General features: G+C 33.4%; 1 protein-coding gene across 1 annotated transcript; it reads right to left on the bottom strand.

The window, feature by feature from the left end:
• Positions 1–14796: 14796 nt before the first annotated feature.
• LOC121218331 (probable WRKY transcription factor 40) lies at positions 14797–16543 on the bottom strand. The gene is made up of 3 exons (XM_041095423.1): positions 16251–16543; positions 15712–15828; positions 14797–15135 (listed from the first exon to the last, which is right to left on the bottom strand). The coding sequence occupies exons 1-3, from the start codon at positions 16440–16442 to the stop codon at positions 14998–15000; spliced, it is 447 nt and encodes a 148-aa protein (XP_040951357.1). The 5' UTR covers positions 16443–16543; the 3' UTR covers positions 14797–14997.
• Positions 16544–17458: the final 915 nt, after the last annotated feature.

Raw genomic sequence — 17458 nt, 5'->3', positions numbered from 1 at the left:
TCTCCAAAATAGTCTTGATTTCCCTGTTTGAGACCTCGACTTGACCGTTCGTTTGGGGATGGTAAGCCGTAGCTATACGGTGGTGGACTCCATATTTTACCAACAATGCCTCCATGATCTTATTACAAAAGTGGGTGCCACGATCACTGATTAGGGCTCGAGGTGTGCCAAACCTGGAAAAAATAGTTTGTTTTAAAAACTCCATAGCAGTTTTGGCATTATCATTATGAGTAGGCTTTGCTTCTATCCACTTAGAAACATAGTCTACTGCAAGAATTATGTATACATTGCTAAATGAAGAAATAAATGGGCCCATGAAATCGATACCCCATACATCAAAGATTTCGCACACATGAATCGAGGAAAGGGGCATTTGATTTCGTTTAGTGATGTTACCTGCATGTTGGCACCTATCGCAAGACTTACAGAAGTTATATGCGTCTCAAAAAATTTTGGGCCAATATAGCCCACATTCTAACACCTTATGAGCGGTCCGCTTAGGGCCAAAGTGACCTCCGCAAGCTTCAGCATGACAAAAATTAAGGATAGAAGTTACCTCAGTTTCTGGAACACATCTTCGTATTATCTGGTTTGAACAGTGTTTCCACAAGTATGGGTCATCCCAAGTGTAATATTGAGCGTTGCATCTAAGCTTGTCCCTCACGGAACGTGCTAACTCAGTGGGTAATGATCTTGTGGCTAGAAAGTTTACTATATCTGCATACCATGGGAGACGTACCTCGGTCGAGAATAGGCTCTCATCAGGGAATTCTTCCTTAATAGGGATGTCGTCAAAAGGTACTTTTATTCTGCTTAAGTGGTCAGCCACTAAATTCTCGCATCCTCTTTTGTCTTGAATCTCAATGTCAAATTCTTGGAGTAGTAAAATCCACCTAATGAGCCTCGGTTTTGCTTCTTTCTTCGCGATCAAATACCTGAGAGCTGCATGATCAGAAAAAATAATCACTTTAGTTCCCAATAAATAAAGTCGAAATTTATCTAAAGCAAATACAATGGCTAAGAGTTCTTTTTCCGTAATGGTGTAGTTGCTCTGCGCAGCATCTAGGGTTTTCGAGGCATAACATATGACATGTGGTTCTTTGTCTATCCTTTGCCCCAACATGGCTCCTACACTACGCTCGCTGGCACCGCACATAATTTCAAATGGGTATTTCCAATCTGGTGGTTGTACTATAGGAGCGGAGACTAACTTTTGCTTGAGTGTATCAAATGCCTCATTACATTTTGGGCCAAACTCAAATTTCTTATCCTTCTGCAACAACTCACACAGTGGTTCAGCTACCTTCGAGAAGTTTTTTATGAAGCGCCTGTAAAACTGTACATGGCCAAGAAAAGAACGAATTTCCCTCACAATGGAGGGATAATGCAAAGAATTTATAATATCAATTTTGGCCTTATCGACCTCAATTCCTTTAGATGAAACAACATGACCTAGAATTAAACCCTTGTCTACCATAAAATGACACTTTTCATAATTCAAGACAAGATTAAATTCTATGCACCTACTCAAAATTATCGTTAGGTTTTTAAGGCATTCATCAAAACAACTCCCATATATAGTAAAATCATCCATAAAAACTTCGATAATTTTTTCCACATATTCAGAAAATATACTCATCATACATCTTTGGAAGGTGGCTGGCGCATTGCAAAGACCGAATGGCATCTTTCTATATGCAAATGTACCGAATGGGCATGTAAAAGTGGTATTTTCTTGGTCCTCCGGTGCAACTGGAATTTGAAAGAAACCTGAGTATCCATCAAGACAACAAAAATGAGTTTTTCCGGCTAATCTTTCAAAAATTTGATCTATAAAAAGAAGAAGGAAATGATCTTTTCTAGTGTATGAATTCAACTTCCTATAATCAATGCAGACGCGCCACCCATTTTGCACTCGGGTAGGTACCAAGTCACCTTCAGCATTTTTCTTTACTGTCACGCCTGTTTTCTTGGGCATGACCTGAACCGGACTTACCCACCTACTATCAGAAATAGGGTAAATTACGTCAGCGTCTAAAAGCTTAATTATTTCATTTTTTACTACCTCCATCATATTCGGATTTAGCCGTCTTTGCGCCTCTCGCCTCGGTTTCGTGTCTTCCTCCAAGTAGATCCTGTGTGTGCACGTCAAAGGGCTTATCCCTTTTAAGTCTACAATGGTCCAGCCAATCGCCTCCTTATGACTTTTTAGTATATGAACCAAACTTTCCTCTTCATGTGTGTAGAGTCTATTGGAGATTATGACTGGTAGGGTATTACCCTTCCCCAAAAATGCATATTTCAGGTGCTCAGGAAGTGGTTTCAATTCCAACTCTGGTGCCTGTATAACAGAAGGTAACAGTTTAGTATTTGGAGATAATAACTCATTAACAAATTCAATTTCATCAAGTTCAGAATCATCTCCATAAATTGACTCATAATTTTCTTCCACCAAAGAGTCAATTATGTCGATACGATTTACACTCAAGATTTCGCTTGGATGGCTAATGGCGTCGTAGACATTAAATTTTACAATCTCCCCATCAAACTCTATCGTAAGAGTTCCACTTCGAACATCAATTTTAGTACTAGCTGTACTAAGGAACAGTCGACCGAGCAGGAGATCTGAAGATCCAGGAGTGATATCCTCCTCCATTTTGATCACATAAAAATTTGCAGAGAAAATAAGCTCGTTAACTTTTACCAGAACATCCTCGAGGACTCCTTCTAGGTGCACAACAGACCTGTCCGCCAATTGAATGATAACACTTATTTTTGTCAAAAACCCACATTAAGTGATTCATAAATAGAATATGGCATTACATTTATAGAAGCCCCTAGATCACACATAGCCTTCTTAATTCCCAGATGGCCTATTTTGCATGGTATTGCAAACATGCCCCTATCTTTGCATTTTGCCAGCATTTTTCGTTGTAACACTGCGGATACATTCTCACTAACATTCACCCTTTCATTACCTGTCAATTTTTGCTTGTTAGTGCAAAGCTCTTTAAGAAATTTAGCATACCGTGGTATTTTCTTGATGGTGTCCAACAGCGGAATATTGATCTCGACATTCCTAAATGTTTCAAGAATTTCCTTGTCCTCTTGAATTTTAGGTAATGGAGGCTTCGGTCGGACCTATTTGTCTTTCTCGGGTTTTTTCTGGACGATTTCTTGGGCAAGATTCCTATCAGGAATCGATTCCAGTACCTTTCCACTTCGCAACATCACTACATTTGCATTTTGTCTAGGGTTTGGTTCTGTTTGTGACGACAGCTTCCCTTGAGAGGTCAATTTCTCGATGAGAGGTCAATTTCTCGATCGATGTGGTCAACTCTCTTATGGATGCCTCCGTTTTCTGTTGGAAATCCTTCGTCACTTTTTGAAAATTAAGAGTTTGCTGTTGAAAATCAAGAACATTAGCTGCTAACTTATTGACCATGGTTTCTAGAAACTTACCTGAACCTTGTGGCTGTTGCGGAAACCGATTTTGGTATGGCTGGTTATGTCGTGGATTGGCTCCATAGCTTAAGTTAGGATAGTCCCTCCATCCTGGGTTGTAGGTATTAGCGTAGGGGTCGTACTGCCTTTGTGGTGGCCCAGGGAAATTTCCAACAGCATCCAGATGGGCTGTAGTATCATCATACAAACTGGGACATACATCAGTTGCGTGATCAGGTGTAGCACATATTCCGCATAATCGAGCTGTCTTCGTTTTTTCTGCAATAAGAGAATTCATCATATTAGTAAGTCTATCAACTTTATCCTCTAAGGTTGAATTACTTAGCTGGTGAACCCTTCTAGGGAGTTCAGTATTGGCTCAGAACTGCTGAGAATTTGCAGCCATCGTGGAGATCAAGTCTCTCGCTTGTTGGGGAGTCATGTTGACCAATGCTCCTCCACTAGCAGCGTCTACCATATTCATCTCCATGGGCTTCAAACCTTCGTAAAAGTATTGGAGGAGAGATTGCTCTGTTATAGCATGTTGTGGACAGCTTGCACACAACTTTTTAAATTGCTCCCAATAATCGTAAAGGGACTCAGCTTCTTTTTGTCTTAGTCTAACGATCTCTCTTCTTAGCTCAGCTGCCCGAGATGCTGGAAAAAACCTATTCAGAAACAAACGAGATAGATCAACCCAAGTTGTAATAGATCTAGGGGGTAAATAAAATAACCATTCCTTAGTAGAATCTGCTAGGGAGAAAGGGAAAGCACGCAATTTAATCTGATCCTCAGTTACCCCCTAAGGTTTCATGCTAAGACAAACCATATGAAATTCTTTCAGATGCTTGTGGGGATTTTCATTTTGCAACCCACGATAAGTTGGCAGTAATTGGATTAAACCTGACTTCAACTCAAAATCAGTATCAATAGTAGGGAACGCGATGCACAATGGCGGTTGTTCTGTCGGAGCTTCGGCCAGGTGCCGAATCGTTTGAGCCATTGGTTGGTGTGCTAGATTCGAGTTTTCGTTAACCCTAGCGTTAAGCACTTCTTCTGGTGAGCCGACTTCTACTTTTTCACTTTCAAGTGTTCGAGTAGGGTTTTCGTTAACCCTAGACTCAGCTTCATCGTCGACTTCGATTTCTGGCGGTGGGTGACTTTGAGTTCCAACCACCGCTGACTGCTTTTTCCGTAACTTTGTCTCTTTGCGATTGGCTCTAGCAGTCTTCTCAATTTCTGAATCGAACGCAAGAGTACCTGGAACAGATCTGGTCATAAGAAACAAAAAAATAAGATTAGTACATTGCCAATCCCCGGCAATGACGCCAAAATTTGATGCAGTCGTTGAAAGCACCCAAAATATCCTATCCCTAATAAATAATGAAAAAGAATAGTAAAAGGGAAGTAGGGTCAAATCCTTAGGGACTGGACTTGCAAAATATCTTGTTCCTTGAAATCCCAAGCAGAGTTTTGCCCAAGACAACCTGCGTTCCTGAAAAAAGGAAAAACAATAGCAGAATTAAATTATTGGATCTAGAAACGAAAAAAAAACAGAATTAAGAATATTGAATTGAAAATTCGAGAAATTAAAAATAGAGTTAAGAGAAAGAAAATTCTTATGGGAGATTCCAGCCTCCAGTTGTCTCGTTCTGCCTTGGGTTCAATTCTCGGCTTTTAGATGATCCTTCCCAAACCGAATAAGCCAGTTATAGTGGAAGAGGACGCCTACGACCGCCAGCTCCAAGGATTTAGACTTACAATTTAGTGGAACCTGACTCTAGCCAACAATCGCTTCTGTGGGATCGTCTTATGCTAGATCAACGCTTCTTAGTGGCGAATCCCACGCCATTTTGTCTCTTGGGCTCGCCAACCTCTAACGCAGTAAGCTAACGAATTGACTGTGCAACCTTTCCAAAACATACAAAGCGGCCGTCTTTGCATACGTTGAAAAACTTACTTCTTAAGGGACTTGGACGAAAGCGTCAGCCCCGTAGTGCGGAGAAACGATAAATACTCAACGAGGAGGCTAAGTACGGATTCTAAGCCTCATGAACCCTTTTGGGGATGTTTGACAACTTTCGGCTAGATGGGTTTAGTGGCTCATGGTTGTGGTAGAAAAGAAAATAAATAAAATAAAAATAAAGATTTTATTAAAAGGAAATATGAAAAGAACAAAAGCTTAGACTTTTGGGGAGAGAGTGTTTACAGAAAAAGAAAGATGATATCTCTTTTTGAGTCACTTCACCCCCCATTTATAGTGTTAGGAGAGATATTCTAATCCTGCTTAAATTTTTAAAAGATAAATACATTTAATTGAAGATAAATAAAGATAAAATAAAATCCTAAAAATAATCTTTAATAATTATCTCAATATTAATTATCCTAATATAATTAAAATAGAGTTTAATAGAATAAATCTCTTCTTTTTGCATTTCAGCCCTTGTGTCCTCCATGCTTGCACTTTTGGCACCAACTTTTTCTTGTGTCGCACATTGGCCCATTTTATCTCTAAATTCACGCTTTTGGCCCTTAATTTCACTTTTGCCTCAAATTTAGTCCCTATGAGATAAAAGATCATAAATAGCTCAAATTAGCAGGATAATACTCAGAATAAATACATAATTAATACATAAAAATACGTTATTCTAGAGTGTTATCATGTGGCATGAGACTTATGTTTTGGTTTTATTTAACATGCATGACATTTAACATAATTTAAGACATGATTTTTAATTAATTAAGCATGAAATATAGTTTAACAAAACTAAGTTAAAAATCACTTATCCGCTTGTAATTAAGAATTGTGAGTAATAAATAAATTAAACATTAACTAAGTTTTCAAAAATAGTCACCGTTACAAGAATGAGGTTAAAATTAATTAGATTTTGTTAACTCGCTAGTTTTTTTGAAATTAGACTAATTTTTTTCTAAAATAAATAAAAATTTAAATTAACTTTTTTATAAACTCCAGTCGTAATAGGTCATCTCAGTGGCCGATGTAATCTTCCGAATTCGGGCCTAATGTCTAGACCAGGTTGGGGAGGGTACACTAGCACTTGTATTTTGTGCTCAATACATATGGATGACATCATCTGTACTATAGATAAGTCAAAGGAAATCATTGTGTTGATCAACAGTTGAACAAAAACTTTTAACTTTAGGATCTAGATGAGTTAAACTATTTTCTTGGGATTGAGATTCAAAGACATGAATATATGGTGCATTTGTCCCAAAAGAAGTACATTAGAGATGTGTTGCACAAAGTCTTAAATGACAAGGTCTAAGTTGGTACCTACACTTATGACAATATTACTAGCAAGTCAGTATATGCAAGAACCAAGTAAGCAAACCGCCTTCGGCAGTTTGTCAACACGTAGATCTCGAAAAGTTATTTGAAATAAAAAAAAATTCGTCTCAATTGGACAACCGAGCGAAAAGTTATGGCCTTTCAAAGTTTTCCAAGCTAAAAAACATAAACTGTTCATGCCACGTCAGTAAATCGCGTCCTAAGGTGCGCGATTTGTGTCCACGTCAGCAAATCGCGCTGATGTGGACGTGATTTTCTGGCGCGTACCCTGACATCCCGCTGACGTGGACGCAATTTCGCGAAAAATAGACCATTCCGGTAAATAATTACATAAAGGGTACATTTCGGTAATTTTTAAAAAAAAGGGCTTTTTTTAGTAATTTTCCCTAAAACTAAAACAAAAAAGAAAAAAAAATGAGTTGTATCCCTCATTGAAAACACAACCATTCCATTCACTTTCATTTTTTATATCTTAATTTATTTCTTTTCTCTTCCTCCCTTCTCAATTTTTTTCATTTTCTAAAAAGTTTTTGGTTATCTTAAGTCTTTTTTTTTTCTTTTAAGTTTTCTAAAACAAAAGATGATGAAAAGGAATGAACGAGTTTGGAAAAAAATAGTGAAGAGAACCAGTTGCAAAGATGAGTTTGCATATTTTTTCTTTTGAGTTTTTTATCTTGGAATACCTATATGTATTGATGCCTGCCAATGAGTTCACGTGATTAAGAAAAAAAATATTGGTTATTCAAAATGGGTGTCGACCACCTCAGTATCAACACCAAAAAAATTAAAAAATTTTGAAAATGGATGCCGGCCATCTGCTACACGGCACCCAAAAAAAATTATTTTTTAAAACTAGGTACAAAATGTATTGTACAAAATAGAAGTGCAAAAAATTCACATGGGTGTTGGCCATTGCATTGCTGGCACCAAAATTATTATTTTTTAATCCTTTCTAACATGGGTGTCGGCATTGGGGTTTTTGGCACCACCGTGCACTATTCCTTCCAGGTTATTTTCGTTAATGTTTTTGAACCTGGGTTATTCTTGTAAATATTTATTTTTTTAGATTATTTTAGTAAAATAGTCGGCTCGGATCTGTTTTTCTATATAAATATTTTAGATTTATTATTTGATAATTTATTATTCAGAGATTGTATGGATTTACTTTTTTGAAACTATGGCATGAGACTTAGATTTTGGTTTTATTTAGCATGCATGACATTTAACATAATTTAAGACACGGTTTTTAATTAATTAAGCATGAAATATAAATTTAATAAAACTAAGTTAAAAATCACTTTTTCGTTGCTAGATTGTAATTAAGAGTTGTGAGTAATAAATAAATGAAAAATTAACTAAATTTTCAAAAATAGTCATCGTTACAAGAATAAGGTTAAAATTAATTGGATTTTGTTAACTCGCTAGTTTTTTTTTAAAATAGACTAAATTTTTTCTAAAATAAATAAATGTTTTAAATTGACTTTTTTTATAAACTTCAATCATACTAGGCCATCTCCGTGGCCGATGTAATCTTCCGGATTCGTGCCTAACGTCTAGGCTGGGTTGGGGAGGTTACACTACCACTTGTATTTTGTGCTCGATATATATGGATGACATCATCTTTACTAGAGATGAGTCAAAGGAAATCATTGTGTTGTTCAGCAGTTGAATAAAAAGTTTTCACTTTAGGATCTAGACGAGCTAAACTATTTTCTTGTAATTGAGATTCAAAGACATGAATATATGGTGCATTTGTCCCAAAAGAAGTACATTTGAGACGTGTTGCACAAAGTCTTAATGACAAGTTCTAAGGTGGTACCTACACTTACGATAATATTACCAACTACAGATGGGTATCCACTCTTTCCTGAATACGCTATTAAATATATAAGTATAGTTGGAGGGTTTCAATATATTTGCTTAACCAGACCTGACAATAACTTTTCTCTAAATAAGGCAAGTCAGTATATGCAAGAACCAAGTAATAAACATTGGTTGGCTATAAAAAAATCTTAAGGTATCTTCAAGGTACTATGACACATGGACTATACTATTTACACTAGCTGATCAACTTACACTAACTGCCTTCTTAGGTTTAGATTAGGGCAGCTCATTAGAAGATTGTAGATCAACCTTTGAATTTTGTATATACTTGGGTGGAAATTTGATAAATTAGTCATCTAAAAAGAAAAATGTAGTCTTACATTCAACCTCTAAAGCAAAATAGCACATCATAGCCAATACATCTGTTGACTTATCCTGGGTTGTGCATTTGGCGATTGAACCTGGAGAAAGAATAATTAAAACTCCAACCATTCCGTGTAACGGTATAAGAGCTGTTCAAAATCAACAAATCTAGTTTTTCATGCTAAAATGAGCCATGTTGAGTTAGATGTACACTTTTTTTTCGAAAGAAACTGATGCAAGGATAATTGTTGATTAATCATGTTCTTGCTTAAGAACAAGTTGTTGATATGTGTACTAAACCATTAGCTGAAGTTCCATTTGTTGGGAAAATTGGTTTGAAAATAGTGTTTTTAAGGCATAACAAAAGTTTTAAAATTTCTTAAAACCAAGTCGTTGTGATATTTATAATAATAAACCTCTTTACTTGAATTATACTTGTGATTCTTAGTAGGCGGATTCGATCATTCCCGGCTTTCATCCACTCATTTTTCTACGCTAATCTCGATTTTGGTTTGCTAAAGTGTGAGCTCTATTTGTAAATCGATTAAAACAATATGTCAACTTTAAAGGTCTAGAATTTGAAGACATATAGAACTGATTTTGGAAAAATAACTCAACTATATTTTGAAAGAATATTGATGCAAAAGTAATATGTGTTTTGACCTAGCCCTTAGTCTCTATTTATAGAGAAAATAACAAAAGTCTCAATTGAAGAAGGAATACCTGAATAATAATATTTTAATAGGAAAAACACACTTCTATTAGGGGTGCTTATAGGGTTGGTGGCAACACCTTATTATGATACTAGTGTTTGTCACTCTTTGTTCCTTACTAGGCCTAGTTGGGTCTCGTCATGTATTGGGTCCAATTATCTATGTTATATGATCTTTAAACCAACTTGCATAATATAATTAACTTGTTCTTATATTAATATGATGAATTAAATAATTTAATTTCCACTTCGAACTTTAATTATTTAATTATAAATTAATGAAATAATAATTCAAAGAAATTCATTTAATTACCAATTCATCTTTTGTTCATAGATAAAAAATGAATTCACTGTGGATGGTGATACGCACGATCTATTTCTCTACTTCATCTTCACATTTTCACATCACCGATTCTAATGTAAAACATCAAGGTTATACCAAGCTAGTAGAGGGACCAATTCAACATATATAATTATGGCTCAAATAATTTGTAATTAAGTTCTTACTCTTCGTCTATTAATTACAACATTGTTTAGTCAAATCTATTCTCCCAATGATATATTATTTTATCTCATGATAACTATTACAACTTTCTTCATGAAAAATTCAATTACTAACACATAGTAACTAAATCATTCATCTTAAAACAAATGACCTGTGGCCACGTTACTTTTTAATCTATCATGTAATGATGATGTGATGATATCATTTACCCTTTATTGGACTATGAATTTCACTATTGTAAGTGAAGCTATGTCATGTAGAAGTCATAAACCCAACGTGCCAAATTTCGACTTTATTACTAATTGAACTCAGGCTTTTAATACAACAAAGTATACGAGTCATGCATACATAATCCATCACTTACTAAAGATTGAGGTAAGTCACTCTATGAATGTCACGAATGAATAAATTCACAAATGGGTCTAAGATTTATTCTACTTGGGTCCTATCAGATGTACGGCCAGTCTAGACAGTCACGTCTATATCTTTATCTTCTAGGAGTTATTTGCTTTGATACCTAAGACAAAGTATCTTCCTAATTGGACTTGATACATGATATAATAGTCTTTTAATCGACTTCCTCAATTCCGAGTAGACTATTGCCCATATAGATTATCAACTAATACAAGTTGTCTTCTCGTATTATGATCTGACCACGTAATGCAACTTAGGATTGGTTGAACATTAGATAATCAATGAGATAATGTTTGCTTTCATTTGCTTTTCATGCAAAATAACGTTGAGGTTGTTATACAAAAGATATTAATGATAATGATTGAATTTTATTAAATTAATTGTTCAAAAAATTACAAGTTCGAGATAAAGGATCTTGGTACAACTAAGAAAATTTTAGGATGGAAATTTCCAGAAATAGAAGGTTGTTATACAAAAGATATTAATGATAATGATTGAATTTTATTAAATTAATTGTTCAAAAAATTACAAGTTCGAGATAAAGGATCTTGGTACAACTAAGAAAATTTTAGGATGGAAATTTCCAGAAATAGACACTCCGGGAAGATATTCTTGTCATAAGAAAGGTGCATCGAAAGGATCCTCGAGAAGTTCAAAATGCAAAATTCAAAATCGGTTAGTACTCCCTTAGTTGCACACTTCAGACTTTCAGCTTTAGAGTCACCATAAACCGAAGACAAAGAAAAGTATATATCCTTGATTCCTTACTCCAGTGCAGTAAAAAGTTTAATGTATGCAATGGTTTGAACTCATTCTGATATTTCACATGTGGTTAGTGTTGTAAGAGGCACATGGCTAGACCTGGTAAATTACATTGGCAAGCAGTTAAGTGGATTCTTAGATATTTGAGGGAGACATCAAATACTCGTTTAGAGTTTGAAAGAAGTTTAGAGGGTCTAATGGGCTTCTTAGACTCGAATTATGCAGGAGATTTAAAACAAAGAAGATTCCTCATGGGATATTTGTTCGCTTTTGGCAAATGCGCCATTAGTTGGAAAGCTATGCTTCAAGCCACTATTGTTTTATCAACTACTGAAGTTGAATATATGACAATCACAGAAGTTGTGAAAGAAGCCATTTGGTTGAGAGGTCTATTTGGGGAGATGGTTCATAAACACAACATGATTATTGTGTATTGCGATATTCAAAGTGTCATACATCTTACTAAGGATCAGATGCATCACGAAAGAACAAAGCACATTGACATGTGGTACCACTTTGTTTGAGAGGTGGTCGCTCAAGAAGATGTTTAGATTCACAAAATCGGCAAAGAAAATAATGCAACTGTTGTGATGACCAAAAACCTTCCAGTTTTCAAGTTCAAACATTTTTTGGACTTGGTTAGTATCCTGTAAAAATTGAGTTAGGCCTCTAACGAGGCTCAACAAAGAAGGCATTATGAAAATATGAGTCAAAGTAGAGATTTTTAGAGTGTGACTCGCATTTTGGATAAAACAAGGTTAATGTCTCCACAAGAAATAGCCAACGTCCTGACGACGCGACACATGATGTCCCGATGAGAAGAAACCGACATCCCGATGACGAATGAATGATGTCACGGTGAGCCAATAAACGACGTCATGACGGGGCAATATGTTTCGCACTTAATCAAGTTTCTTCCCTTAGTTAAACTCTGCTATCTTTTCCAGTCGAACTTTAATAACTATAGGGATATTTTAATCATATTAGACTAGGAATTTCAACCTATAAATAGATTTTTTAGCAACCCTAGAGAGATTGATTCAACAACTCAACAAAAGAGAGTTTAAAGGAAATTTTATGTTTTAGCCAGAGAGCTTTTTATTTTTCGGGATTTAGGGGCTTGTTTTGTTTTTCTCCATCTTGTATTCTTCTTCAGTTATTTGTCATTTTAGTGAAGTTTTCTTTGCTTGTAGTTTTTGTTAGAGTATGCCCAAAGACCAATCATGAGATGATTGTAATTACATACTCATTTTACCTCGTTATTATTATTTCAGCTTCTTATTCTGTGTATATAATAAACTGAATAATAATAAAGTCTTAAGAATAATATGATTATTCTTAAAAAAGTCATTAGTCAAGTATTATTGTGGGCTTGGATAATAATAATGCATTGAGACTAATGTGTAGTTGATTGATGACAAAGTATTGTCATTGACATAGGGATGTCAAAATCAATACATGAGTATGTGTTAGAGAATAACATACTGGACTGACCAACCATGAGTATGTTTCTTGGATTATTATGTAATAGTCACAAACATTACTCATAGTGATTATTATGCATATGATTCTTAGACTTGAGATTATCATTGTCCCAACATCGCGAGTCGTATATTTTGATACAGTCAAACATCTACTGTAATAGGTTGTACTATAAAGATTGATGTTGGATATACCATAATCCATGTAGTAGGATATGATTGATCAAGATATGATTTATCCCTCCTACATAATAGGAGTAATATCTTGGGCCACTTGATGGAGTAAGACTAGAAATGCATGGCCATGCTCAAATAAGTTGATATGAGATATCACACTTATCTATTTAACATAGTTTACTCAGATTATTAAAAAAATATGAGATTGGACTATACAAATGTGACTATACCATGACTTGTGTCCAATCTAGATATAAAGGATAAAATAATCTAATACATGAAAAAGTTTATCACAGAAAGGTTATATCGAATCACAACTTCTTGTAACTTTGATAGCAATGATGCATTGCTAGACGCCACTCATTGTTTGTAACATTAGAAATGTTCTAGTATTACTACCAACGTTACAAGAATCTACAAGGTTAGACCCTATGGTTAAAGTGAATAGGTTTCACGCCAATAGAATGGATGCATACCCTTCTACATATGAAATAGCGTATTCCTATCATTGGCGGATAAGTATCACCTGGCGGATAGTATCGTCTGACGAACAATACCGTCTAGTGGATAGTATCGCCTAGCGGACAGTATTGCCTGGCGAATAGTATAGCTTGGCGGATAGAATTACCTGGCGAGTAGGATTACCTGGTGGATACGATTTACAACATCTTTAAGTTAATAATTATAAAAGTTAGTATTCGCCTAGCGGACAGTATTGCCTGGCGAATTGTATAGCTTGGCGGATAGAATGACCTAGCGAGTAGGATTACCTAGTGGATATGATTTACAACATCTTTAAGGTAATAATTATAGAAGTTAATATTCTTTTGGAAAGAATATAATTTCAATATCTTCCATGATTTTCTCTAGAAAGTAAAAAGAGAATCATTCCATTTCAATATATGATATTAATAAATGGAATATAATCCCTGATTATGTGGGAGTTAACAAATGAATTCTCTCTAAAATTTTTCAAAGATTTTTTCTATTCGTCGTTGACTGGGTGGACTACGTAGAGGCTGAGACACTTTTGTTGCAGCTTGGATCAACATCGCGCAAAGGATTCCAACCAACAACGTTATACACCATTTTTTAGTTTGAAAAAGGTATATTTTCAACCCTATTTCAACTCGATTCGTTCCTTGTACATGGATCTGTGGTTGACGATCACATGAATAATTTTTCCGCTGTGCCACGGGGCGTATCGATGATCCAACAGTTTTTATCCTCTCTAGAGGTGTTTTTGCACGTAAATATTTGTGTCTAACTTTTTTTTATTTGTTCTTGTTCATTGCTTAATTCAGGTTTATCCCCAACATAAAATAAATGAAACTTGGAGTTGGATTTTGTTTGGTAAAAGAGAAAAAGTGAGGGAAAATGAAGGAGACCTAGAGAGGAGAGTGAGGGTGAAAAAGGGTTTTTTTCTGAGATAACAAAGATGAAATGAGAGAGAGGGTCCTTTTATAATTTTGAATCAATTTTAAGATTATTTATAAGACATTTAAAAAAAATAGAATTATTTGTAAGAAAAACATTAAAAATATCAAAATGATATTTTAACCATAATTTAGGGGCTAAATAATTATTAACCTTTTGAATTAACATGCCATGTCATCATCTTAATGGAAGTTAACGAACGAGTGATCAAAATATAACAATTCGTTAACATTAGTGACTATTACATAATTTTTAAAAGTTGGGTAATTGAAAAGTTATTTTAAATCATTTAATTTTATAAGCTTAAAATAAAATTCAAAAAATTGAAAAAAATTAATTCAACCACAACTTGAAATGATGCCTTATCAATTCATTTGTTCCCCTGCTTTTCACATATTAAAATCACCCCAGCATTTTAGTTTCATTTTTATGTTCACGAGATTGATGGTTTAGCTTGTTCTGGTATTGATGGCTAAAGTCACATTATTGTTGGTTGTTGTCATCGTCGCAGTCGTCATCAACGTTATTGCTTGTGCCATAATTTTGCATAACATTCCCAATATAATTTTTAGTGATGGTTAACAAAAAGAATAGGAAAGGTAGTTGAGGAAGTTAAAGAGTGGCCTACAGTAGGATTAACATCATGGTTATGCTGTCCTTCATACGTTACCATAAGAAAAGATTTGTCCTCCACGCATCGTTGAACCTAGAAACATAAAAATATCTTAGATTTTATTATACAACGACCTGGGTATATTTTATATTAAAATATATTTATAAATTTATCATTATTGATTGCGTGGTAAGAATTTTTTATTTGAATTTATTGGTCTCGTATTTGATTCCTTAATAAATATTAGATAAAAGTAACAAAAGATAAAAATATTTTTATAATAATATTAATTACTCTTTGCAATAAGAGTATTTTAATAATTTTACAACTAAATTAGTATTGAGTTGACTCATTATCGATGTAGCCCCGCCCCCTTTAAAATAAAAAAAATTTCATTTAAATCTTTTGAAATTTTAAATTAGAAAGAAAAATTTATACTTTAACCCCCAAAAATAATAAAATTTTAATTTAATCTTGTAAAAATTTTAAAAATACAGACTATCAAAATAGTGAAATTATATTTTTACTATCGTAAAAATTATAATTTAATTTCGAATTCATCTCTCTAACTCATAATATCGACTTAATAAGCGGAGCAGAGATAAAAACACACGTTATAAGTTGTGTATATTTGAATGCAGGAACTAAAGAGAATAAATATGTAAATACCTTCCTTTTTACTGGACATGCAGGAGTCACAGAACACTTGAAATAAGCGCGAGGTGATGGGTTATTTTTAGTAACTTTCTGACCGTATTTCCTCCATTGATATCCATCTTCAACTATCTAAATAACTCATTTTCAATCAAAAGATACTAATAATTATATATATTAAGCCATATATCAATAACACGTATGGTATATATACACATTAGATTGTTAGATTCATCACTCACCTCATTTCATTATAAGAGTGTCTCTTCAAAACCATCTTTATTTCCATAAATATTAGGTATATCTATTATTATTCGTCTCAATTTGATTTTAGTTATTTTTTTAATATTTCAATATTTTAGAAGTGAAATAAATATTTAGGCATTTAAAAAAAATATTGTATATAAAACTATACATATATAAAAGTAAAATGGTAATTTTATGCTAACCGTCCAAAACAAAAATCATTCTCATCTCATCTCCCCTTACATCCATTTTTCAAAAGAAAAGTTAAAATCTATGAAGGAAAAAACTATGGATTATGGATCACTTACAAGACTATTGTCCTTAGGATCTGTTTTCACAAAAATATGCGAAGTCTTCTTTACGGTCGAAATTGGAGGCCAATTTAACCCTTTATTCGAGTATTCATCATATGAATCCGACTTCAAATTCGATTGTTGGAGATAAATTCTATGAAGTATGTTGTACTTTTCGCTCATTGCTTCAAGTAATAGTCTAAACATTTGATTCTCCTTCTGCAAATATTCCAACTGCTTTCGAACAGTTTTCACCTAAAAAAAGGCTTTCACCAAAATTTAGAAAAAAAAATAGAGTAAAAATCTCTAAAAAAATCTAGAATAAATATTAAATTTATTATTTTTACAATATATTATTTTTTATTTTTTGAAATTATAAAAGTACATAAAATTACTAGAAAAATACATGTTCTCAAAGAACACAAATGATTGCCCAAATTAATTTAAATATGGACAACCATTTATCCAAGTTCATTGTGCACGTGAAATAAAAAAAAATCCTAAAATTCAAGAAAAAATATAATTTTTTTAAAAAATGAAAATTTTATAAAGTAAGGAATTTAATTTATTTTATAAATTTATAAAATTACTAAAAAAAATTAAAATTAACCTAGACAAAAATTGTCCATGAGCAAATGAATTAAGTTAAAATGAATCTAGGTTCATTATGCATGTAAAATAAAATAAAAAAAACCAAAAAAATAATTTTTTATTTTCTAAAAAAATTATCATTTTTGTGATACATGTCAACATTCTATGGATTATCAATCTAAAATGTAATAGCGTTAGTCAAATACCAATAAAAAGTATCAACTTGACTTACAATTTTAAAGCTGAAGTACCAATAAAAAAAAGTATAAAGTAGAATTAAATTGTCAAGTTCAAATATCTCCGTATATATAAACTCAAACAAGAAATAGAACAAAACATAATGATTATAGACGAAAAATGATAATGCACATTGCATTCTTAACGAGAAAACGCAAATTTAAATGATATAGAATAATTGAAATTAAATAGTTTTGAACTTATTATTAACTTTTGACTTAAACTTTATATAAATTATTGATTTTGCAACTTATAAATGTTGTTAGTATAAACAAGCACTTAATACTATTTAAATATTAAAGTAAAAATAAAAAATAAAAAATAAAAAAAAGATTCCTAATTTTTATTGTAAATAAAATTATAATTATAGTTTTCTCCATATTAAATCATTATAA

This window comes from Gossypium hirsutum, chromosome D06, assembly GCF_007990345.1.
Source record: "Gossypium hirsutum isolate 1008001.06 chromosome D06, Gossypium_hirsutum_v2.1, whole genome shotgun sequence".
NCBI lineage: Eukaryota > Viridiplantae > Streptophyta > Magnoliopsida > Malvales > Malvaceae > Gossypium > Gossypium hirsutum.
Note: the sequence above shows the minus strand (reverse complement) of the source record. Positions and strands in the feature narration are given on the sequence as shown.